The sequence below is a fragment of the Canis lupus genome, chromosome 15 (genome assembly GCF_011100685.1).
Source record: "Canis lupus familiaris isolate Mischka breed German Shepherd chromosome 15, alternate assembly UU_Cfam_GSD_1.0, whole genome shotgun sequence".
NCBI classification, from domain to species: domain Eukaryota; kingdom Metazoa; phylum Chordata; class Mammalia; order Carnivora; family Canidae; genus Canis; species Canis lupus.
Window position 1 is genome coordinate 8636295 of NC_049236.1, and position 26161 is coordinate 8662455.

Genomic DNA, 26161 nt, shown 5'->3' on the forward strand with positions numbered 1-26161 from the left:
TGGAATATAACAAATGTGAAAGGGATTATAAGGAAAAGGAGGGTAACTGAGTGGGAAAAATTAGAGAGGGTGACAAAACATGAGACACTCCTAACTTTGGGAAACAAGCAAAGGGTTGTGCAAGTGGTGTTTCGTGGGGGGATGGGGTAACTGGGTGATGGGCAATTAGGAGGGTACTTGATGGTTTGAGCACTTGCTGTTATACACTATGTTGGCAAATTTAATTTAAATTAAAAAGTGTAAAAAGAAAAATAGTTAAGAAATAAAAGCTTGTTTCTCACATTTAAGTACAGTGCATTTCCAAAGTCCCTCCATACCTACTTTTGAGAGATGTCCTAACTCCCATATGTGAGAGGCTAGGCTACTTGAAAGCTGCATTCAAGGAAAGCTCAGAGTTAAGTATATCCAATATCCACTGCACCTCCACATCTACTGTTGAAATAGGTTTTATCTCCTTTAAGTGAGAGGATAATGAAAGCTGCATTCTAGGAATGCTTGTTTCTCAGAGTTAAGTACATCGCATTTCCATTGTGCCTCCATTGTGCCTCCGCAGCTACTGTTGAAAACGATCTAACTCCCTTATATGAGAGGCTAGGTAAAAGCTTCACTCAAGAAAAGATTGTTTCACAGAGTTAAGTACAGCTCATTTCCATTGCACCTTCGAGATACTTTATTTTTGCTTTAATTTCAGACCATTCTTGTTTTACTCAATGATACCAACATGCATCATTATACTCTAAAAAAAATGTAATTCCATTTCCTTTGGTAGATCTAAACCTTGCTGCTGCTTGTGGACTGGAGTAACATTTTACCATATCTGAATGTACCAATGATTTGAGCAATGAGTGGTTCAACCCTACTCTTAAATTGTGCTTGAAACAGCACCTCTAAACCACTGCAGAGGTAACCTTGAAGGCACCAAGTACTGTTACATTCCAGTATACTCATGTAAAAGGGAGGCCTAATAGATTCTAACTGTGGACATAGGTCAATTATGCCTCATAATTTTAATATACACATCTACTATATTTTAGCCAGATTCAAGACCTTACAGATGATTCTGTGCTTTAAGTTAGATACATAATTTTAAGAACTATCCCAACCACAAAGGCACTACAATTTTTCTATATGGGATGTGATCAATTATTTTGCTTTTAAGAAATATTCCACCATTACCAATGCTCAAAGTAGTAAATTTAAAATTAATTTTAAGTATTTTTGAGTCTTCATCTATCAAGTTATTCTGAATAATGAAGGGAGTTATTATTTTCTGTATCTTTTTAGCTAATTCAAAACAATTTGTAAAGATAAAAACCTAAGATTAGCCTATAGGGAACATGCATTTTTGTCTTGAATAGGATATAAGAGAAACTTCAAGCCAAACTTCTCAAACAGGTTTTCCCTTAACTATACAAGCTAAGAGACCTGGAGATAGTTAACATAGCTAGCAATTCCAAGCTAGTGTAGGCCATCCTATTTTCTAAATTTTGCCTTAGACATTAAAATCTGGAAAAAAGGGGGAAAGTTAGAAGAATTTTCCACTTCCCCTGAAATAGACAATCTGTGAAAATTTCTTGTGCCTATAAAAATTCCTTAAACCAATTAAGTCAGAAGTAATCCAGAATATGGTTTTTAATGGTTCTAAATACCTGTTTTCTTTTAGTTTAAGTTTTCATCCCTGTGAAGGAGTATGAAATAATTCAAGTATGATTTCTGTGACAGTGGTTTGAAATACATATATCAAAAATGTTATCAGCGTACTAATAAGCCAGCTCCTCTCTAAATAAAAATGCTTCTGAATAATCACCATCATTTTAAACATACCATTTAAATCTCTATTGAAAACATTTTGGCCATCTATGAAGAAAACAGTCATCGGAAATTGTCACTAACCTTATTCACAAACTAAAATTTTAAATGGAAATTAAGTTTCTTGGTGACTTGCTGCCTCCCAGCTGTCATTATTAATATAATGAGAACTGATTCTTTACTATGCTGTAACAAGTATCATAAAGGAAAGGCAACTGTCTAAAAAATAACTCATTAAAAAATATTTCCTCTTATGCACCACAACTAGAATCATTACATTTAACAATAGCCTAGTGCTTCTCATTCAATTTTGGCAGTGAGATATGGACATCTTTCTCTAACATGAGAACGTTAAGATACAGGTATTTTGAAACAAAAGAAAAATTTAACTTCTTGTGACAGAATTTACTGTTGTTAACTGTATTTTAACTGAGCAAGTAATACCATGTGTAATCTCTATTTCACTGAACAAAATGACTTTGAAATAGAGGGAAAAGAAAGGTCAGTTTTAACAAGAGACAATTTTATAAAAATTCACATTTTCACAACAGTATGATGTATAGAGATTCAGACAGTTAATCTTTAACACAGAATGCTGTAATATTTTACACTGTGATGCCTGGGGAAATATTTCTAGAGTAACCAGCAGTCTGTGTAGGAAGCAGCAGCCCATGCTCCCAGGAGTAAATGTGAAGAACAAGCTACTGCTCACTACCTCAGGAGAGGCAGGCTCTGGAAGGATAGCTTGTCCCAGTTTAAAAACTATACTATAAGAGCTGACCTTTCTCCAGTTCCTAATCTCCCCTTACTAGTTTTCTTTCTAATATATTTTTCCTGCCAGCTACCCAGGCTCCAGTCAGTGAGTAGCTTTCAAAGAGGACTCAGATTTCTGTTCTTTCATACTAAGAAGGACATCTTATAAAAGGTACACAGACACAGAATAAAGGCATTTTATACAGAAGCAGTATAAAACTTACAACTGAAGCAGTGCCAGAAATCAGGTTAACAGCTTATCTGAAGCTGCAAATTGACTGGAAGGGACCTTAAGATCAGAAAAGTCTGGCCTAAGGGTTCATGCAAACTTTATCATAAAACTGTAGAATTCCAAGCACAGATAAGTTGAAACACAGAGAGATGTGGGAAATTTCCTAAAAGGCAATGATAAAGGAAGAGATCCTTCTTGCCCCAGAAGTTAAAAATCACAAGACAAATTAGAGACTGTTCACATGGGCAGTACTGTACACCATCAATCCCAAAATGATCTTATGACTCTTGTCATAGAAACCCCTAAAACATCACAGAGGATAAGATATTGCAAATGAACCTATCACAAAAAGGATTCCTGTGATTCAATTATCCAATTACCTATGGCTATCAATTTAGTCTAGCCTGGGGCTGCTTTTTACAGGGAGGAGGTCTCCCATGGCGCACAATGTGTTTTTCTAAGCTGTCCAGAATGGCCACAGCAATCTGTTGGACATGGGGATCAGTCTGTTCATGTTCTTTGATGTTGTATAAATGCTGCAATCCTCCTTCCTCAATCAGCATGCTGCAATACCTTGAGGCTGAAAAAGAGGAGAGACACTTAAAAATTATCCCACATGCAAAAAAGCTTTTTTCATTTAAATTTTAGATATTTTGTTATTTACTACTAACATATGCTACAGCTTGATAAATACCTTTGTAATGATGTTATGTCTATATTGTGAGGCTCCACAAATAATAAAGATTTTCTCATTCCTATATATATGTGTGTGATTCTCATATTCATATATATATGGTTCTCTTATCAAGGCTACCATAACTGGGGGCAGGGGCTGTTGGTCCCTCACATCCACAAGTCTCTATTTGGTAAGAAAGGAGAGCAGAAAACTGCTTAGAGAGCTGTTTTAACCAAATCTCCTCCTCCGTATCCTGGGATGAGGAATACAACTGGGATGGAGGAAATAATGGAGGTATGTGCAAATTTAAAGCAGTTATATGGAAAAGCGTAGGCAATTACTTTAGACATGGTAAAAGAAGCATTTTGATGTTCTTAAAATCAGTTTGATAAAAGTACCTTTCCATGGGGCAGGTAGTATGTTGATTGGTTAGGTTGGATAGATTTCTACCATGTATTTTACACAAAAATGGAATTGATAAACCATTTTTTATCAAAAAAATAAATAAAAATCATAACCTTAAAGTGCAGACAATCCAGAAAAGAAGATTTCTTTGATCTCAAATCACAGGTAAGATAGGTACTGTTACACTTTTATGCATTTCCTATATGTTTTTCTTTTAATTTAATGGTATTCATATTACACATGCAGTACCCTTTATTTTTAAATATATTCTTTGCCTTGTTTTCAAGTATTACTTCTTCTTCCATACATGACTTTTTGAAGTTTTTTAATTTTGGGGTGCCTAGGTGGCTCATCTAGGCAGTGAACCATCTGCCTTCAGCTCAGGTCATAATCCTAGGGTCCTGGGATTGAGCTCCTGTCTCTCCTCGGGCTCCCTGCTCAGCAGGGAGGCAGCATCTGCCTCCCCCTCTGCTCATGATCTCTTTCTCTCAAATAAAATCTTAAAAAAGATTTTTTTTAGTTTTAGTCATATTTATAAAGCATGATTTATACACAATATACCCAATTTAACATATAACTTGATGACTTTTGGCAAATGTATACATTTGGGTAACCACCACCACAATCAGAATATAGGATATTAAAAAAAAAAAAAAAAAAAAGTTTCCTTGTGTACCTTTGAGGTCAATCTCTTCTGCAGCCTTACCCGGGCAATGACTTTTCTAATTTCTATGATATAGACTATTTTTTGCCTGGTAAATAAAATCATACACTAAACATTCTTTTGAGTTTACTTTTGCTCAGCATGATGTTTTTGAGATGCATCCATATTGTTACATATATATGTAATAGTTTTAGGGTTTTTTTAAAAGTATTTTTAAAAATTTACGTATTAAGTACAAGTATTTTAAGTATTCCAATGCATTAAATATGCTACATGCTTTTTATGTTATTGTACAAATGAATATTTGTTGCATTCTTATCCCCCAGTGTTTCGTTACAATGAGTAAATATTAATTATAATTATCCTTGCACAAGGTTTTGCAGGCTTTTCAATGATCTTGAGGAAATATTTAGAATGCAGGGCAAATGCTAAACATATGCTTAACTTTATGGGAAATCACCAAACTGTTTTCTAAAATGGCTGTATAAGGGAGGAGGGGCAAGATGGCTGAAGAGTAGGGTCCCCAAATCACCTGTCCGCACCAAATTACCTAGATAACCTTCAAATCATCCTGAAAATCTAAGAATTCGGCCTGAGATTTAAAGAGAGAACAGCTGGAATGCTACAGTGAGAAGAGTTCGTGCTTCTATCAAGGTAGGAAGGGGGGGGATAAAGATACTAAAGGCATCCAGGGGGGAGGGGGCCCGCGAGGAGCCAGGCTAAGGCCTGGGGAGTGTCCCCAGGACAGGAAAACTCTGTCCAGAGAAGCGGGAGTTTCCCCAAGCTTCCCGGGCGAAAAGGCACTTGCAGGGAGTTAGAGCAGAACCCCAGGAAGGACGGGGATGCCCTCAGGCTCCCTGGGACACTAACAGAGCAACTGTGAACCGGGGAGAGTGCACCAGGCTCCCTAAAGGACTGCAGCGCGCGCACGCATCGACCCGGGAACAGCTCGGAGGGGCTCGCCCGGTGGAGAGGGGGCTGCGTGCCCCGGGACGAGCTCGGATGCGGCTCCGGCAGAGGAAGAGGCTCGGTGGAGGGGGCTGCGCGGCTGGGAGCGCGAATCCAACAGCTCAGGCCCGGGAGCACAGGGCGCTGGGGCACAGCCCAGGATCCGACCTCCCCCCGGGACAGGCAGAGGCTGGGAGGGCCCAGGACATCAAGGACGCTCCTGCCGGGGGCTGAGCAGATCAACGGCCCGTCCCTGGAGCCTCCAGGCCCTGCAGGCTGAGAGGTCCGTTGTTCCTGCGGGGTCTGAATCCAGGGATCCAGAGCTGGCCCCGCCACTGTGGTTGTTCCTCCTGGGGCCTCACGGGGTAAACAACCCCCACTGAGCCCTGCACCAGGCCGGGGCAGAGTAGCTCCCCCAAGGGCTAACACCTGAAAATCAGCACAACAGGCCCCTCCCCCAGAAGACCAGCTAGAAGGACAAGATCCACGGGAAGTCAAGGAACTTAAAGTATACAGAATCAGAAGATGCTCCCCCGTGTTTTTTTGTTTCTTTGTTTGTTTATTTTGCTTTTTGATTTGTTTGCTTCACCCACCATTTTTTTCCTTTCTTTCTTATTCTTTCTTTCTCTTCGTTTTTCATCCTTTTTTTTCTTTTTCTCTTTTCTTTCCTTCTTTCTCTCCTCTCTTTTTCTCCTTTTCCCTTTACAACTTGTTTTTGACCACTCTGCACTGAGCAAAATGACTAGAAGGAAAACCTCACCTCAAAAGAAAGAATCAGAAACAGTCCTCTCTCCCACAGAGCTACAAAATCTGGATTACAATTCAATGTCAGAAAGCCAATTCAAAAAAAAAAAAAAAAGAAAGCCAATTCAGAAGCACTATTATACAGCTACTGGTGGCTCTAGAAAAAAGCATAAAGGACTCAAGAGACTTCATGACTGCAGAATTTAGATCTAATCAGGCAGAAATTAAATATCAATTGAATGAGATGCAATCCAAACTAGAAGTCCTAACGACGAGGGTTAACGAGGTGGAAGAACGAGTGAGTGACATAGAAGACAAGTTGATGGCAAAGAGGGAAACTGAGGAAAAAAAGAGACAAACAATTAAAAGACCATGAAGATAGATTAAGGGAAATAAACGACAGCCTGAGGAAGAAAAACCTACGTTTAATTGGGGTTCTCGAGGGCGCCGAAAGGGACAGAGGGCCAGAATATGTATTTGAACAAATCATAGCTGAAAACTTTCCTAATCTGGGAAGGGACACAGGCATTCAGATCCAGGAAATAGGTCCCCCCGCCCCCCTAAAATCAATAAAAGCCATTCAACACCTTGACATCTAATAGTTAAGCTTGCAAATTCCAAAGATAAAGAGAAGATCCTTAAAGCAGCAAGAGACAAGAAATCCCTGACTTTTATGGGGAGGAGTATTAGGGTAACAGCAGACCTCTCCACAGAGACCTGGCGGGCCAGAAAGGGCTGGCAGGATATATTCAGGGACCTAAATGAGAAGAACATGCAACCAAGAATACTTTACCCAGCAAGGCTCTCATTCAGAATGGAAGGAGAGATAAAGAGCTTTCAAGACAGGCAGGAACTGAAAGAATATGTGACCTCCAAACGAGCTCTGCAAGAAATTTTAAGGGGGACTCTTCAAATTCCCCTTTAAGAAGAAGTTCAGTGGAACAATCCACAAAAACAAGGCCTGAATAGATATCATGATGACACTAAACTCATATCTTTCAATAGTAACTTGGAACGTGAACGGGCTTAATGACCCCATCAAAACGCGCAGGCTGTCAGACTGGGTAAAAAAGCAGGACCCATCTATTTGCTGTCTACAAGAGACTCATTTTAGACAGAAGGACACCTACAGCCTGAAAATAAAAGGTTGGAGAACCATTTACCATTCAAATGGTCCTCAAAAGAAAGCAGGGGTAGCCATCCTCATATCAGATAAACTAAAATTTACCCCGAAGACTGTAGTGAGAGATGAAGAGGGACACTATCTCATACTTAAAGGATCTATCCAACAAGAGGACTTAACAATCCTCAATATATATGCCCCAAATGTGGGAGCTGCCAAATATATCAATGACTTAATAACCAAAGTTAAGATATACTTAGATAATAATACACTTATACTTGGTGACTTCAATCTAGCGCTTTCTACCCTCGATAGGTCTTCTAAACACAACATCTCCAAAGAAACGAGAGCTTTAACTGATACACTGGACCAGATGGATTTCACAGATATCTACAGAAGTTTACATACAAACTCAACGGAATACACATTCTTCTCAAGTGCACATGGAACTTTCTCCAGAATAGACCACATACTGGGTCACAAATCGGGTCTGAACCGATACCAAAAGATTGGGATCGTCCCCTGAATATTCTCAGACCATAATGCCTTGAAATTAGAACTAAATCACAACAAGAAGTTTGGAAGGACCTCAAACACGTGGAGGTTAAGGACCATCCTGCTAAAACATGAAAGGGTCAACCAGGAAATTAAGGAAGAATTAAAAAGATTCATGGAAACTAATGAGAATGAAGATACAACCGTTCAAAATCTTTGGGATGCAGCAAAAGCAGTCATAAGGGGGAATACATCACAATACAAGCATCCATTCAAACACTGGAAAGAACTCAAATACAAAAGCTAATCTTACACATAAAGGAGCTAGAGAAAAAACAGCAGATAGATCCTACACCCAGCAGAAGAAGAGAGGTAATTAAGATTCGACAGAACTCAACGAAATTGAGACCAGAAGAACTGTGGAACAGATCAACAGAACCAGGAGTTGGTTCTTTGAAAGAATTAATAAGATAGATAAACCACTAGCCAGCCTTATTAAAAAGAAGAGAGAGAAGACTCAAATTAATAAAATCATGAATGAGAAAGGAGAGATCACTACCAACACCAAGGAAATACAAACGATTTTAAAAACATATTATGAACAGCTATACGCCAATAAATTAGGCAATCTAGAAGAAATGGACGCATTCCTGGAAAGCCACAAACTACCAAAACTGGAACAGGAAGAAATAGAAAACCTGAACAGGCCAATAACCAGGGAGGAAATTGAAGCAGTCATCCAAAACCTCCCAAGACACAAAAGTCCAGGGCTAGATGGCTTCCCAGGGGAATTCTATCAAACGTTTAAAGAAGAAACCATACCTATCCTACTAAAGCTGTTTGGAAAGATAGAAAGAGATGGAGTACTTCCAAATTCGTTCTATGAGGCCAGCATCGCCTTAATTCCAAAACCAGACAAAGACCCCACCAAAAAGGAGAATTACAGACCAATATCCCTGATGAACATGGATGCAAAAATTCTCAACAAGATACTAGCCAATAGGATCCAACAGTACATTGAGAAGATTATTCACCATGACCAAGTAGGATTTATCCCCGGGACACAAGGCTGGTTCAACACTCGTAAAACACTCAATGTGATTCATCTTATCAGCAAGAGAAAAACCAAGAACCATATGATCCTCTCATTAGATGCAGAGAAAGCATTTGACAAAATACAGCATCCATTCCTGATCAAAATTCTTCAGAGCGTAGGGATAGAGGGAACATTCCTCGACATCTTAAAAGCCATCTATGAAAAGCCCACAGCAAATATCATTCTCAATGGGGAAGCACTGGGAGCCTTTCCCCTAAGATCAGGAACAAGACAGGGATGTCCACTCTCACCACTGCTATTCAACATAGTACTGGAAGTCCTAGCCTCAGCAATCAGACAAAAAAAGACATTAAAGGCATTCAAATAGGCAAAGAAGAAGTCAAACTCTCTCTCTTCGCCGATGACATGATACTCTACATAGAAAACCCAAAAGCGGGGCAGCCCCGGTGGCGCAGCGGTTTGGTGCCGCCTGCGGCCTGGGGTGTGATCCTGGAGACCCGGGATCGAGTCCCACTTCGGGCTCCCTGCGTGGAGCCTGCTTCTCCCTCTGTCTGGGTCTCTGCCCCTCTTTCTCTGTGTCTATGAATAAATAAATAAAGTCTTAAAAAAAAAAAAAGAAAACCCAAAAGCCTCCACCCCAAGATTGCTAGAACTCATACAGCAATTAGTAGCGTGGCAGGATACAAAATAAATGCCCAGAAATCAGTGGCATTTCTATACACTAACAATGAGACTGAAGAAAGAGAATTTAAGGAGTCAATCCCATTTACAATTGCACCCAAAAGCATAAGATACCTAGGAACAAACCTAACCAAAGAGGTAAAGGATCTATACCCTAAAAACTACAGAACACTTCTGAAGGAAATTGAGGAAGACACAAAGAGATGGAAAAATATTCCATGCTCATGGAGTGGAAGAATTAATATTGTGAAAATGTCAATGTTACCCGGGGCAATTTACACGTTTAATGCAATCCCTATCAAAATATCATGGACTTTCTTCAGAGAGTTAGAACAAATTATGTTAAGATTTGTGTGGAATCAGAAAAGACCCCGAATAGCCGGGGGAATTTTAAAAAAGAAAACCAAATCTGCGGGCATCACAATGGCAGATTTCAGGTTGTACTACAAAGCTGTGGTCATCAAGACAGTGTGGTACTGGCACAAAAACAGACACATAGATCAATGGAACAGAATAGAGAACCCAGAAGTGGACCCTGAACTTTATGTTCAACTAATATTTGATAAAGGAGGAAAGACTATTCATTGGAAGAAAGACAGTCTCTTCAATAAATGGTGCTGGGAATATTGGACATCCACATGCAGAAGAATGAAACTAGACCACTCTCTTGCACCATACACAAAGATAAACTCAAAATGGATGAAAGATCTAAATGTGAGACAAGATTCCATCAAAATCCTAGAGGAGAACACAGGCATCACCCTTTTTGAACTCGGCCACAGTAACTTCTTGCAAGATACATCCACGAAGGCAAAAGAAACAAAAGCAAAAATGAACTATTGGGACTTCATCAAGATAAGAAGCTTTTGCACAGCGAAGGACACAGTCAACAAAACTAAAAGACAACCTACAGAATGGGAGAAGATATTTGCAAATGACATATCAGATAAAGGGCTAGTTTCCAAGATCTATAAAGAACTTACTAAACTCAACACCAAAGAAACAAACAATCCAATCATGAAATGGGCAAAAGACATGAAGAGAAATCTCACAGAGGAAGACATAGACATGGCCAACAAGTACATGAGAAAATGCTCTGCATCACTTGCCATCAGGGAAATACAAATCAAAACCACAATGAGATACCACCTCACACCAGTGAGAATGAGGAAAATTAACAAGGCAGGAAACCACAAATGTTGGAGAGGATGTGGAGAAAGGGGAATCCTCCTGCACTGTTGGTGGGAATGTGAACTGGTGCAGCCACTCTGGAAAACTGTGTGGAGGTTCCTCAAAGAGTTAAAAATAGATCTGCCCTATGACCCAGCAATTGCACTGCTGGGGATTTACCCCAAAGATACAAATGCAATGAAACGCCGGGACACCTGCACCTCAATGTTCATAGCAGCAATGTCCACAATAGCCAAACTGGATGGAGCCTCGGTGTCCATCGAAAGATAAATGGATAAAGAAGATGTGGTTTATGTATACAATGGAATATTACTCAGTCATTAGAAACGACAAATACCCACCATTTGCTTTGAGGTGGATGGAACTGGAGGGTATTATGCTGAGTGAAGTAAGTCAATGGAGAAGAACAAACAGTATATGGTCTCATTCATTTGGGGAATATAAAAAATAGTGAAAGGAAATAAAGGGAAAGGGGGAAAAATAAGTGGGAAACATCAGAAAGGGAGACAGAACATAAAGACTCCTAACTCTGGGAAACGAACTAGGGGTGGTGGAAGGGGAGGAGGGCGGGGGGTGGGGGTGAATGGGTGACGGGCACTGAGGGGGGCACTTGATGGGATGAGCACTGGGTGTTATTCTGTTTGTTGGTAAATTGAACACCAATAAAAAGAAATTTATTAAAAAAATAAAATAAATTAAAATTTAAAAAATCAAAAAACAAAAACAAAAATGAAATAAGGGGAAAAGGAGAAAAAATGAGTGGGAAATATCAGAAAGAGAGACAGAACATGAAAGACTCCTAACTCTGGGAAATGAACTAGGTATGGTGGAAGGGTAGTTGGGCGGGGGGTGGGGTGCCTGGGTGGTGGGCACTGAGGTGGGCACTTGACGGGATGAGCACTGGGTGTTATTCTGTAAGTTGGCAAATTGAACACCAATAAAAAATAAATTTATAAAAAAAAAAGATTATTGCTGGTACATTATCATGGTTCTAGGCATGAAAACTATAGAACACTTGACAAATTTAAGTGTCATTCTTGTGTATAGGCCATGCTAATCTTCTCTTTATCTTTCTAATATTAGTATATGTGCTGCCAAAGTGAGCACTTAAGTTACTTTTCTATTATTACCATTCACTTGGGGTCTACTTTAATCGTCTGATTTTTCTCCTGGTTATAGGTCACATTTTTCTGATTCTTCTTTCATCTAGCAATTTTTTAAAAGATTTTATTTATTTACTTATTTACTTATTTATTTATTTATGAGAGAGAGAAAATGCATGCATATAAGCAGGGGAAGCGGCAGAGGAAGAGGGAGAGAATCTCAAGAAGATGCCCCACTGAGCACAGAGCCCAACATGGGACTCAATGTTACAACCTGAGATCATGAAATGAGCTGAAATCCAAGACCAGATGCTGAAGAGACTGAGCCACCCAGGTGGCAACTTTTATCAGATATCAAACATGTTAAGTTTCTAGATTTTGTCATCTTTTTTTGTAAAGGAGTGCTTAGTTTTTCTCTGACAATAGTTAGCTGCCCACAATTATATGGTCAACTAATCTTCAACACAGCAGAAAGAAATATGCAATGGAAAAGTCTCTTCAACAAATGGTGCTGAGTCTGGGAAACTAACAAGAGGTAGTGGAAAGGGAGGTGGGCAGGCGGTTGGGGTGACTGGGTGATGGGCACTGAGCGGGCCACTTGGCGGGATGAGAACTGGGTGTTATGCTATATGTTGGCAAACTGAACACCAATAAAAAAAATTTTAAAAAATACACACACAAAAACAAATCGTATTGAGAAAACTATACTACTTTCTTACACTACACACAAAAATAAATTCAAAATAGATGAGGGACCTAAATGTGAGACAGGAAACTATCAGAATCCTGGAGGAGAACACAGGCAGCAACCTCTTTGACCTCAGTTCAAGCAACTTGTTACTAGACATGTCACTGGGGGCAAAGGAAATAAAAGCAAAAATTACCTACTGGGACTTCATCAAGATAAAAAGCTTCTGCATAGTGCAGAAAACAACAAAACGAAAAGCCTATGGAATGGGAGAAGACATTTGCAAATGACGTATCTGATAAAGGGTTAGTATCCAAAATCTAAAAAGAACTTATCAAACTCAACACCCAAAAAACAAATAATCCAGTTAAGAAATGGGCAGAAGACATGAAGAGACACTTTGCCAAAGAAGACATTCAGATGGCTAACATACACGTGAGAACATGCTCAACATCACTCAACCTAAAGGAAATACAAATCAAAACCACAATGAGACAGCAACTCACACCTATTGGAATGGCTACAATTAACACCACAGGAAGCAACAGATGTTGGCAAGAATACAGAGAAAGAAGAGCCCTCTTACATTGTTGGTGGGAATGCAAACTGGTGCAACCACTCTGGAAAACAGTACAGAGGTTCCTCAAAAAGTCAAAAATAGAACTACCCTATGATCAAGCAATTGCACTACTAGGTATTTACCAGAAGTATACAAAAATACATTCCAGGGGTGCATACACCCTGATATTTATAGCAGCCTTATTAACAATAGCCAAACTATGAAAAGAGCGTAAGGGCCCATCAACTAATGAATGCATAAAGAAGATGCAATACACACACATACACATACACACACACACACTGGAATATTACTCAGCCATCAAAAGTAATGAAATCTTGCCATTTGCCATGACATGGATGGAGCTAGACTGTATTATACTAGACAAATTAAGTCAGAGAAAGACAAATGCTATAGGATTTCACTCATATGTGAAATTTAAGAAACAAAACAGATGAACATATGGAAGGGGGAAAAAAAGAGCAGAGGAAACCGGTTGACGCAGGGAGGTAGAAGGGGGTTGAGCTACATGGGTAATGGGTATTAAGGAGGGCACTTGTGATGAACCCTGGGAGCTATATGTAAGTGATGAATCATTAAATTCTACTCCTAAAACCAGTATTACACTATGTGTTAACTAACTAGAATTTAAATTAAAATTTTGGGGAAAAAAAGTTAATTTATTTTCAGAGCAACTTAACCATTAGCTATTTCAAGACTTGTTTTTAAGCTTTGTTAGGACTGTCCTAGAGAAGCCTTTATTTCAGGGCTCATTTAATCTTTTCTACCACCTGTATTGAATGCCTGGGCTATTAAGTACTCTAATACTAGAGTTTCAAACAGTATTGGAACTCTAGTATTTCTAAACCCTGTGTGAGCTCCAAGTGTTATTTGGTTAGCATCTCCTTGGTATTTGTTCTTTCTTAAACCTCAAGGAGTCTTACCCGAGGCATTCACTGCTCACTAATCAGCCAAAGACTCAAGAAACACTTAGGAAGATTTCTGGAGGCCTTTCTAGATGTAGCTGTCATCTCTGCATTACTTTGCCTCATAAATTCCATAAATTTTGTCCCATACCGCAATCATACCAAACTCTTGATTTCTGTCTCCTCAGTTCAATGAAATTGCCGCACTGTATACTTGGTTCTCTTTCAGGGATGGGAATCTTTGCTTCCTTCTGCATAATGCCTAGAAAAACTTGTTTTGAATCTTTCCTACCCCACATTTCCTATTACAAATGGCTAGAGGGCTAGTCTCGTATAAGTGACTATGTCATGGCTCCGAGAGTGTAAGTTTCTACTTATATAATTTTCTATCATGTCTTTTTCACTTATAATAACATGCAAATATACTACTGTCTGGTTATTTCAACATTATTTAACATTTCTCTATTGCTGGATCACTTGGTTAGAGTTATTTGCTATTGTAAATAATAGTGTGATGAAGATCTCTTACTCAAACAAATGTTTGGATATAATTTTAAAATTAAAAAGGTAGACTACTTAAATGTTTATCAATAGGGAAGTTGCTATTTAAATTACTCCTAAAAAAAATTAAATAAATAAATTACTCCTACATTCATTTATTATTAAGTATAGAGGCATATGTTAAGGGTTGAACTATGTCTCCTAAAAAGAGAGGTTAAAGTCCTACTAATCTCCAGTATTTCAGAATGCGACCTTATTTGGAAATAGAGTTGTTCCTACTGTAGTTAAGATGAAATTATTAGGGTTACCTTAATATAATAGGACTGGTGTTCTTTGATGAAAAGGGGAGATTTGAACACAGATATAGAAAACAGTGTAAAGACACACAAGAAGAAGATGGTTATCTGACAGGAGTGATGCATTTACAAGCAAAGGGATGCCAAGGGTTGGCAGCACATACCAGAAGCTAGAAGCAAGGAAGAACCCTCCCCTACAGCTGTCAGAGAAAACATGGCCCTAATAACATCGTGATTTTAGACTTCTAGCCTCCAGAACTGAGAGACAAACATTCCTGTTGTTTTAAGTCACCGGATGTGGAACTCTGTTATGAGTACTAGGAAATTAACACGTCATACAATAAAGATTATGTGATTATTAAAAATCATGTTAAAAAACTTTCTAAAATATGGGAAAACGCTCATCACAATGTCTGAAATAGGTACTATTATTATTCCCATTTAACAAATATGAAAAATGAGATCCCAGGCTTAATAATTTGCCTAGGTTGGCTGCAACATGATTTGAATCCAGGTAGACCCCTATGTGCACTTAACTTCTATGCCATACTATCTCTTAATTATTAAAAGTTGTAAACAGCATTAGAACTCTCAATGCAAACTGAGAAGTCAGTTCTATTTAAATATAAACAAAATAAGCCTGGGAAGCAAGAATGCAGAAACCTGAACTGAGCTGGAGATAAAATACTCTAACATTCACCAAATACAGTGCATTTTACTCATTGTCTTTTTTTTTTTTTTTTAAGTAATCCCTATTCCCATTGGAGGGCTTCAACCTATGATCAAGAGTCTCATGCTGTACTTACTGAGCCACCTAGGTGCCCCTACAGTGCATTTTATTTATTTTATTTTAATTTAATTAGTTTATATTAGTTTTTTTTTTTTTTTTAAGTAATCTCCACACCTAATGTGGGGCTTGAACTTACAACCTCAAGATCAAGAGTTACATGCTCTACCAACTGAGACAGCCAGGCACCCCCATCTACAGTGCATTTTATTTTTTTAATTTTTAATTTTTTTTCAAATACATTTTTTTTTAATGCATGAGAGACAGAGAGGCAGAGACACAGGCAGAGGGAGAAGCAGGCTCCATGCAAGGAGCCCGATGCAGGGCTTAATCCCAGGACCCAGGGACCAGGGACCATGCCCTTGGCCGAAGGTAGATGTTCAACCACTAAGCCACCCGGGTGTTTTTTTTAAGATTTTATTTATTTATTCATGAGAGACAGAGAGACAGAGAAAGGCAGAGGCAGAGGGAGAAGCAGGCTCCCCATGGAGCAGGGAGCCCAAGGTGAGACTTGATCCCAGGACTCCAGGATCACAACCTGAACTGAAGGCAAATGCTCAATCAACTGAGCCACCAGGTGCCCCTACAGTCCATTTTAGAATAAATTTTTCAGAGTGGCCAATCCACAGAGTAAACTTAAAAGAACACCTATACCTAAAAAGTAGTCAGAATAATAAATACTTCTATGAAAATACACTATTCTTTGTTATGTTTTATTTTCTCTTATAAAACTGTGAAAAGTCCATTCCTTGAGTAACGAGGAAAAAAGCCTAGAGATTAGAGGCTGAGTATACCATGGGACAGGCCGTTAAAAAAACTAGAGAGATCTCAGAACCTGTAGGGATAAAAAAAGGAAATTTTTCTATCACAGGCAGCTTATGTTTATAAATGAACTGGGAAATTAGTAGAAAGGGTCAGAAAAGCTTCTAGGTAGAAGTTTAGTTGAGAACAAAGCAGTTTTATATGTCACATCCCATTCCCTAAACCCTCCTCCCCTACCAACTGGACATTAAAGAGCTTTTACTGAGTTGTCTTTTTGAAGTATGCACTGAATTTTCAGCAAAGAGTAAGAAAGTATCTAATAAAATGTTACTGCTATTTCTTACAATACTATTGTTAAAAATAACGCTCATGTTGAGGCCGTTTTTAATATCATCCCTATTGAGGTCCTATAAAAAAAATTTATCTCCCTATGAGGATACGGAATGGTTTTTCCTCCTTATATAGAAAGAGAATCATGTAGCTGATTATTTGCAGCGCATCACAAAAAGAACATGAATCACCATGTATGGTCTACATATTTATATTCTACTATTTTCCTTATAGACTTTAAATTCCTTTTCAAATTATTTTTCCTTGATCTTGATTTCTTTTTTTTTTCTTGATCTTGATTTCTAATTTCAAATATTGTAATTAATACTCAATTAAAGTGTTTCTACTATTAAAGTGTTTCTTGTATAATATTTCAAATCATTTATGGAATAAGTTTTTACTAATAACCAACCAAAGAGTTGTAGCACAACCTTCAAAAGAGTGATACAGAATCTGATCTAAATTCTTGCTACTCTAGGGACGCCCGGGTTAAGCAGTTTGCCTTTGGCTCAGGGCATGATCCTGGAGTCCCCGGATTGAGTCCCACGACGGGCTCCCTGTATGGAGCCTGCTTCTCTCTCTGCCTGTGTCTCTGCCTCTCTCTCTCTCTCTCTCATGAATAAATAAATAAAATCTTAAAAAAAAAAAAAGTTTAAATTCTTGCTACTCTAGAGACCATGGGTGCTGAGAGCAATGTCTTAAACAATGGAATTTTACATAGATGAGGGTTGGGCACTGGAATGAACCATAAACATTGGATCACCATAAAATTTTTGCTTAGCCTATGGGTCCACTGTAGGCTCCTAATCTTCATATTCCATGAGGTCAGAACAGTGCCTCATTCAGTGTCATTCAGTACCTAGTATTACTAAGCTAATTCTAAAAGAATAAATTTAGTTTATACTCTAACCTTCTCTCTCTTTTTAAGTAATCTCGCTGCCCAATGTGGGGCTTGAACTCATGACTCTGAGATCATGAGTCACATGCTCTAATGACTGAGCCAGCCAGGCACCCCTGAAGATTCTCTTATACTGTATCTTTTAAAATCTGTGTCCTTAAAAAAATCACTTCAATATACTATTTAAAAATGGTTTTCCTGTCTAAAGAGAATTTCACCGGAAAAAGAAAAGCATAGTTCTTTTTGGTACATACGATTCTTGCTGCAGACATGTTGCATGGCCCAAACTGCCCATAGCTGGACTCCTGGTGTTGTAAAACAGCCAAGTAATGGGAAAAATGGATTAAAGGACCTAAAATTTCAAAAGATAAGAGAAAAGTTATATCCTATACTTAGTGTCATTTTCTAAAGCAATAATTCCTAAGCTTTTCATTCTAGAAATTTCATCCTACCATTATACTAATATAAGTGAACCACAGAACATCTTTTCTTTGTCTTAGCCATTTGAGAAAGAAGTATATTTGGATAAAAGTCTTGGTACAAAAGATGGAAAGTGATCAGAACAAGGTACTAACAAAAGTATTTTTTTTTTTCAAAATTACTCTTTTGGGGGCATCTGGGTGGCTCAGTTAAGCGTCTGCCTTTGGTTGAGGTCATGATCCCAGGTTTCAGGGATCGAGCCCCCCAACCAGACACCCTGCTCAGGGAGAGTCTGCTTTTCACTCCATCCCTCCCTCTGCTCATGCTCTCTCTTAAATAAATAAATAAAAATCTTTTTCTTTTTTAAAAAAAAAAGGACTTTTTTCTTTGGTCTTGAAGATAAACATTTGAAGAGTAGCAGACCTTGATTTGGAAACTTAGATAAGGAGAAGTCAGTTGATAACAAACTGATAGAGAACACCATGACGGTCTAGAATTAGCCTATTTTTACTGGTCTTCTGGTCCAAATAGGTAGAACACAAGTTGGGGGAATCAAAAATGTTGGCAGTATCAGCATTTATGAAGTAGAGAACAAAAATAAGATAAAATAATATTATTTATGTAGCAATATGGAGTACTTCAGGTAATCTGTAACTTAGCTATCAAGTCACCTAGTTGTCATAAAGAGTTAGACATCCTATATGCACCTTAAGAAATTATTATAAACTGTTTCCCCAAACTAACCTGCTGCTACTTCTAGTCCTTTCAATGTGTCATCTTATCCTGGACCTCTTTTCATTAACACATATTTCTTCTTCCTAAAATCTCCTGCCCCTTAGTTATCTCTCAAAACTCAGCTCATAATCTACTTCTTCTAGAAGCTTTTTACCACTTTCCAATGCATTTAAGTTTTGTCATCTTTACTTTCATAGAATTCTATTCATATAACTAGCTTAACAGTGAATTATATCTGATTCACATTTTGTTGTCCCTCACTAGACTGTAAGGTTCTTTTATTTTCTTAAAAAAAGACTTATTTGAGAGTGAAAGCATGAATGGGAAGGACAGAGGGGGAGAGAAAATCTCAAGCAGACCCCACCCTGGCTCCTCACAGCTCAAACTCACAACCCTGAGATCACAACCTGAGCTGAAACCAAGAGTTGGACACGCAACCGACTGTGCTACCCAGGCATCCCAGCTGTAAGGTTCTACTGTGTAGGCAACATATCTTACTCATCTTTGAATTTCAAGAGCACAGAACAAGTCCTTGGCACTTGGCTTCAATAAATGTGGAATGAAGGAAGAATTAATGAATAATAGGTAGCAGAAAAAAGTAAAAATACTTTGATCTTTTTAAAAGCCAATAAAAGGATAGATGCCTGAGGGAAAATGCATTATACATCTAGTAAGAATGATCTCTAAGCAAGCAAAATGACAGTTACTAGCTTTATATTAGTTTTCTTGCTAATTACCTGTATGCTACCATCTCACACTCTGGAGTTGGCCATTTCAAAATAGCTGAATGCTGCAAGACATAAGACACACACACAAAAAATACAATATTTATTTGGCACTGCATTATTGCATATGAGACTCTGATAGTTTAACTATTATTAATGCTGTTTGTATGCTTCTAGAAAATACCAAATGACCCTACCAGATCATCCAGAAGAGAATTCCTCTGGCTACGGCTCAATGTCCAAGCTTGTTCCCCTCTAGATATTAAATGGGCAATAATTCCAGCTGCGAAGTAACTAACTTCCACTTCAACACTATGTAGGAGGCTACTGATGTGGTCTATAAAATCTTTCCACATTAATTCAGAATGCAATTCTTGTACTTCAGCTATATTATTCTGGAAAAAAAAGAAGATATAAAAATTAAAGTCATATGAATATGATCCTCTGCATTCTAAGAAAAATCCTGCTCTACTAAAATAACTTCACCTTTTGTGCATATGCCAATACATGTTTAAATCATTGCAATCTTAGAATGGCTTCCCTTGGAAGTACATAACAACACCTCTATTCACACGGGAAACAACTGAGGTGGCTTCCAATTTATTTATTTATTTATTTATTTTTATTTATGATAGGCACACAGTGAGAGAGAGAGAGGCAGAGACACAGGCAGAGGGAAAAGCAGGCTCCATGCACCGGGAGCCCGATGTGGGATTCGATCCCGGGTCTCCAGGATCGCGCCCTGGGCCAAAGGCAGGCGCCAAACCGCTGCGCCACCCAGGGATCCCCCGGTGGCTTCCAATTTAGACTGTGGTTGATCTTCCAAAGGATGTAACATCTAACTTACTACTCTGGAGATTAATCCTCATTCTTTAAACTTCATTTGATCTACTATGAAATAGTAATTTTCCTCCTAACATGTTGATTCCATTTCTTAAGAACCAAGACCCTGAACCTTTGATTGTTAAGAGACTAGTCACTCCCTCAACTTAAGTCATTCTAGAATAAATCAAAGTGAAAGGCATCTTTCAAGTATATACTTTGTAAGAACTAACAAGTTTTCTTCTTCAATATGAAAAAGAGTGAGGGTAGAAGAGACAAGTTTAACTCTAAGCGTTTTTGAATGTGTATAATCTATTTAAATGTGTATAATCTATTTTCTACCAGCATCAACAGTTAATCATTGCCCTTCTCTAATCTCATATATTCAAATAAGAAAAGACATTTCAGGGGCACCTGGGTGGCTCAGTGGGTTAAGCATCTGCCTTTAACTCAGGTCATGGGAACCGGCCCTGAGATGGGCTCCCTGCTCAGCAGGGAGTCTGCTTCTTCTTTCTTCTCTGTCCCTCCCCACTGTTTATGCTCTCTCTAATGAATAAAATCTTTAAAAAAGAAAAGAGGTGCCTGGGTAGCTCAGTCAGTTAAGCATCTGCTTTTGGCTTGGGTCTTGATTCCAGGGTCCTGAGATCGAGCCCCATGTCAGACTCCCTGCTCAGCAGGGAATCTGCTTCTCCCTCTCCCTCTGCTCATGCCCTCTCAAATAAATAACTAAAATCTCTAAAAAAGGGATTTCACATTCATTTTTCATATTCTTCCCTATTCATATGTTTCACATAGGATTTTTTAAAAGATTTTATTTATTCATGAGAGACACACAGAGAGAGAGAGAGAGAGAGGCAGAGACATAGGCAGAGGGAGAAGAAGCAGGCTCCCTGTGGGGAGACTGATGTGTGACTCGATCCCAGGACCTGGGGATCACGCCTTGAGCCAAAGGCTCACCACTGAGCCACCCAGGTGCCCCCACAGTATTCTTATAGTGACCAAAAAAAAAAAAAAAAAGAAAGAAAGTAAAGAAACAAAGACCCTATGAGAAGGACACACTTTGAACTTAAAGCCCCACAGAAGATGATGCATCACAGTGCTAAGTTACAATTTGCAATGAAAACAATCCATAATAAGTAAGAATCATCAAACACAATAGTAGACTCCCCTCCCCAAACCTCATATGGCTGCAACTCTTTTTAAGATTTTATTTATTTACTCATGAGTGAGCACAAGCAGAAGTGGCAGAGTGAGAGGAAGCAGACTCCCCATTGAGCAGGGAGCCCAATGCAGGGCTCCCTCCCAGGACCCTGGGATCATGACCTAAGCCGAAGGCAGACATTAACCGACTGAGCCACCCATGCACCCTGGGCATGCAATACTTGATCTTGGGATTCTAAGTTGGAACTCCATTTGGGGGTAGAGATAAGTTAAAAGAAAAATAAGGTTCTTAAAAAAAAAATTATGGCCATTCTTTCCTGCCATAAACAAGTTATTAGAAAACCAGACAAAAATATATGGAGAACTATTTTCTGACAGTGAACAACAGGTATATAAATAAGCATGTATATATCTGGGAGAAGGTACTCATATGGGGCAGTTTCCAGGATTGCTGTGCAAGTAAAAAGAGCCGAAAGAGAATATGGCAGTTACTGCCATATTGCCAAGTTGCTGAGTTGAAGAGACAAAGATCTGTGATCAAGGTGGCCAAGGCAGCAAAAATATGTAGAACAGAGTACTAGAAAGGAAAAAGCTCCAGAGAGAGAGAGAAAGACACCTATAGAGGGATTCCCTCAAATCTTGCTGAGTAATGAGGCAGTGAAACTCCATGAGGCTAGGGAAAGAACTATCAGAAAGCAATACATGAACACATCCCCAATCACACAGGGTTAGAACAGTTCACATTCCCATGAGCCAGAGAGAAGACATCACATAGTAAACAAAGCATTGCATAGGAATGGAGCTAAATTATATATCAGTTCTAGGATAAAGTCTAATATGGAGCCCTATAACAAAGCAAATAAATAAGCTTTGAAAAGAACAACTTGATCTGTGAGGAGCTTAACCGCATGCCAGAAAATAGTCCAAGACTCTTTAAAGAGAAACAATAAAATCCAGTGATAATCAATGTAAATTCCACAATGGCATCCAGCCAAAAAATTATCAGGCATACAAAGAGTCAGGAAAATATGATCCAAAAAAAATATATATATGATCCAAAACCAAGAGAAAAATTAATCACTAAAAATGGACTCAGAAATGACAGGGATAATAGACTTAGCATACAAAGACTTAAATCAGCTACTACAAATGTTATAAATATGATTCAGGATGAAAGGAAAAGATAAATGTGAAGAGAGAAAATGAAGCTATAAAAAAAGATTTAAATGTAGCTTCTAGAAATAAAAAGGATACATATAATCTGAAATGAAAAATATGCCAGATGAAATTAGCAACAGATGAGATGCTTCAGGAAAAAAAACCCCTAGTGAAATAAAAATCATAGCAATAGGAAACATCCAAGCCAAAGCACAGAAAGAAAAAAAAAAACTGGGAGAAAGGCCAGTAGGTTATTTCGCAACCAATGAGACAATAATTAGCAATCTCACATACCTTTTTTTTTTTTTTTAAAGATTTTATTTATTTATTCATGAGAGAGAGAGAGAGGGAATGGCAGAGACACAGAGGAGAAGCAGGCTCCATACAGGAAGCCTGATGCGGGACTCGATCCCGGGACTCCAGGATCACGCCCTGGGACAAAGGCAGGCGCCAAACCACTAAGCCACCCAGGGATCCCAATCACATACCTTTTATTGGAGTCCCAGAAAGAGGAGATGAGACAGGGTACCAAAGCAAAACAAAACAAAGCAAAACAAAACAACCCACATATATATTTAAAGAAATAAGGGCCAAAATTGTTCCAAATTTGATGAAAATCATAAGCCAAAAATCCAAAAGAAAAAAACAATGTCCATTTAAATCTCAATAGCCAGCAGATATCCCATGTCCTTTTTTTTTTTTTAAGACATGTATCTTTTGAAAATAAAGCAAGGTTCTTTTTTATACAAACAAAACCTGAGTGGAAAATTCATTGCCAGCATACCTACACTAAAAGAAATATGTAGGTAAATAGAAAAGACACATTTCTCTTTTTTAATTCTATTTGATGGAAGACTAATGAGGATACCTACTTCTGGCCAAAATGAAGTAAAGGGGGCCAGAGTTACTTTTCTATCTGAAACAACTGGAAAAACAAACATCAAACAAGTTTTCAAGACACTGGACATTAGGTAATAAGATATATTGACCTTTAGATATGGAAAACAAGGTGAGATCTGCTTTGAGTTCCTAGGCTGTGGCATATGGATGTAGAACTGAAGCAGAACCCATGGAGTTGAAGAGATGGAGCTGAGAGTTCAGGGAGACCAAGGCAATTCATAGGACAGAATGCCAGGTAGATGAGAACTACACAGAGACAGAATCCAGAGAGCCACAGAGAACACCACTGAAACCATCTGAGAGCAGGAAATGATAAAAATTTACCCGTAAGTGACACAGGTGCTATAATTAGCAGAGTAGAATGGTGAAACAGTTATTGTATTTCTTACGTTCAAAAGTTAAGCAGAAACATGAAAGATATAATAAAGACCCAAACTGAACTTCTAGAGAAGAAAATGACAATGTCTAAGATTTTTAAAAAATCCACTGGATGGTATTAATAGCAAATTAGACATTGCAGAAGAAATGATTACTGAATTAGAAGGCACAGCAATGGAAAACTATCCAAATTGGAACGTACACAGAAAAATGAACAAAGAAAATTAAGAGCACCAATGAATTATGAGACAATTTCAGGCAATTTAATATATGAGAAACTGTAGTCTCAAAGTCTCCAGTGAGTTGGGGGCAAGAAGAGCAGTACAAAAAAAATTTTTTTGAAGAAATAATGGCCAAAAACTTTTCAAACCTGATGAAACTATAAACCTATAGATCAAGAAGCTCAATGAATCCCAAATACAGGAACCACGATGTAAATTACATCAAGACACATCATAATCACATTACTCAAAATCATTGCTAATCTATATCTTAAAAGTAGCCAGAGGAAAAATCATGTACATAGAGAAGAATAAAGATAATAATGACATTAAAATTTTCATTGAAAATGAAAGTAAGAAAAAAGGTAATCAGTATCTTTAAAGTCAACTTAGAATTCTATATCTGGCAAAGATGCCTTTCAAAGATGAAGGTTAAAAAAATTTATTTGTAGGGACACCTGGGTAGCTCAATGGTTGAGCATCTGCCTTGGCTCAGGGCATGATCCTGGAGTCCAGGATCGGGTCCCAAACTGGACTCCTTGCAGGGAGTCTGCTTCTCCCTCTGCCTATGTCTCTGCTTCTCTCTCTGTGTCTCTCATGTATAAATAAATAAAATCTTTTAAAAAATAATAAAATAGGGATCCCTGGGTGGCGCAGCGGTTTAGCGCCTGCCTTTGGCCCAGGGCACGATCCTGGAGACCCGGGATCGAATCCCATATCGGGCTCCTGGTGCATGGAGCCTGCTTCTCTCTCTGCCTATGTCTCTGCCTCTCTCTCTCTCTCTGACTATCATAAATAAATAAAAATTTAAAAAAAATAATAATAATAAAATAAAATAAATGTAAATGATCTAAATAGCCCAAATAAAAAGCAGATTTTTAGACTAGATAAAATAGTAAGATGCAAAGTACACAGCTGTCTACAAGAAACACATTTTTTTTTTTTTGAGAGAGAGAAAGACCGTGTGCGTGTAGGTGTGTATATGTATGTGTGTGTGTGACACATCTGGAAGGAGGGGCAGGGGGGGAGAGAATCTTCAGTAAGCTCCATGCCCAGCACAGAGCCCAACAATGTGGGGCTCGATCTCATAATCCTGAAGTCATGACTTGATCTGAAAGCAAAAGTTGGACACTGAACTGACTGAGCCACCCAGGTGGCCCTCAAGAAACACACTTTAAATTAAAGGCATATACATGTTAACAGTAAAAGAACTGAAATATTAGTATTAGTTAATATTAGTCAAAAGAAAGCTGGGAGGACTATATTAAAGGAGACAGGAGATTTCAAAGTAAAGAATATTGCCAGGGATAAAGAAGGTCATTTCATTACTTAATCAAGAGGGCATACAATTCTAACAGCTTAAGAACCTAGTAACAGAGCTCAAAATACACAAAGCAAAAATTGATAGAACTGTAGAAGAAAAAGATAAATCAACAATTATAGTTGAAGATCTCAAAATTCCTATCAATAACTGCTAGAACAAGCAGGCAGAAAATCAGTAAGGATTCTTGAACAATAACAACCAACTAGACTGACTGACATTTATAGGACATTATACTAAGAACATACACATTCTTCTCAAGTGCACATGGAACATTTACTGAGATAGATCATATTCTGGGCCATAAACAAGTCTCAATAAATTCTAAAGGATTCTAATCAAAGTAGTGATTGGAGGCTGGGGATAGAGCCTTAAGCTTTTTAAATACACTTCTGTACTATTTTGTTAGTTATAAAAGCATGTATTCTTTTTGGAATTTAAAAAAAAAAGCAATTTTAAAGCCCTATGAAAACTCTCTAAATACTTAAACTCCACTTCTCCTCTTGAGTGACATGAACCAATTTTTGTATCTAATAATCCTGTGAATCCTGAATAAAATGATCAAATACTATGATCTATTTAATACTTCCCAATTTCTGGGCATTTAGGTCTTTTTATATTTTCTACTTATATAGCTAAAGCTATAGTGAATAGATAATTCACTATAATTCTTTAAATGCCAGCCCTTAGCT

The 26161-nt window shown here is 38.2% G+C and overlaps 1 protein-coding gene and 1 non-coding gene across 4 annotated transcripts in view; both read right to left on the reverse strand.

The window, feature by feature from the left end:
* Positions 1–646: 646 nt before the first annotated feature.
* Positions 647–26161, reverse strand: part of ZYG11B (zyg-11 family member B, cell cycle regulator) — an 86992-nt gene continuing 61477 nt past the window's right edge. For all 3 annotated transcript variants that reach the window (XM_038557996.1, XM_038557995.1, XM_038557997.1), the window contains exons 11-14: positions 19706–19903; positions 19521–19573; positions 17883–17980; positions 647–3374 (exon numbers count right to left, since the gene is read on the reverse strand). In XM_038557996.1, the coding sequence (XP_038413924.1) occupies positions 3184–3374; positions 17883–17980; positions 19521–19573; positions 19706–19903 (540 nt within the window). In that variant the 3' untranslated portion in view covers positions 647–3183. The remainder of the gene's footprint in view (positions 3375–17882; positions 17981–19520; positions 19574–19705; positions 19904–26161) is intronic.
* Positions 11779–11885, reverse strand: LOC119869465. The gene has a single exon (XR_005371025.1). It is a non-coding gene; the product is annotated as a U6 spliceosomal RNA (small nuclear RNA).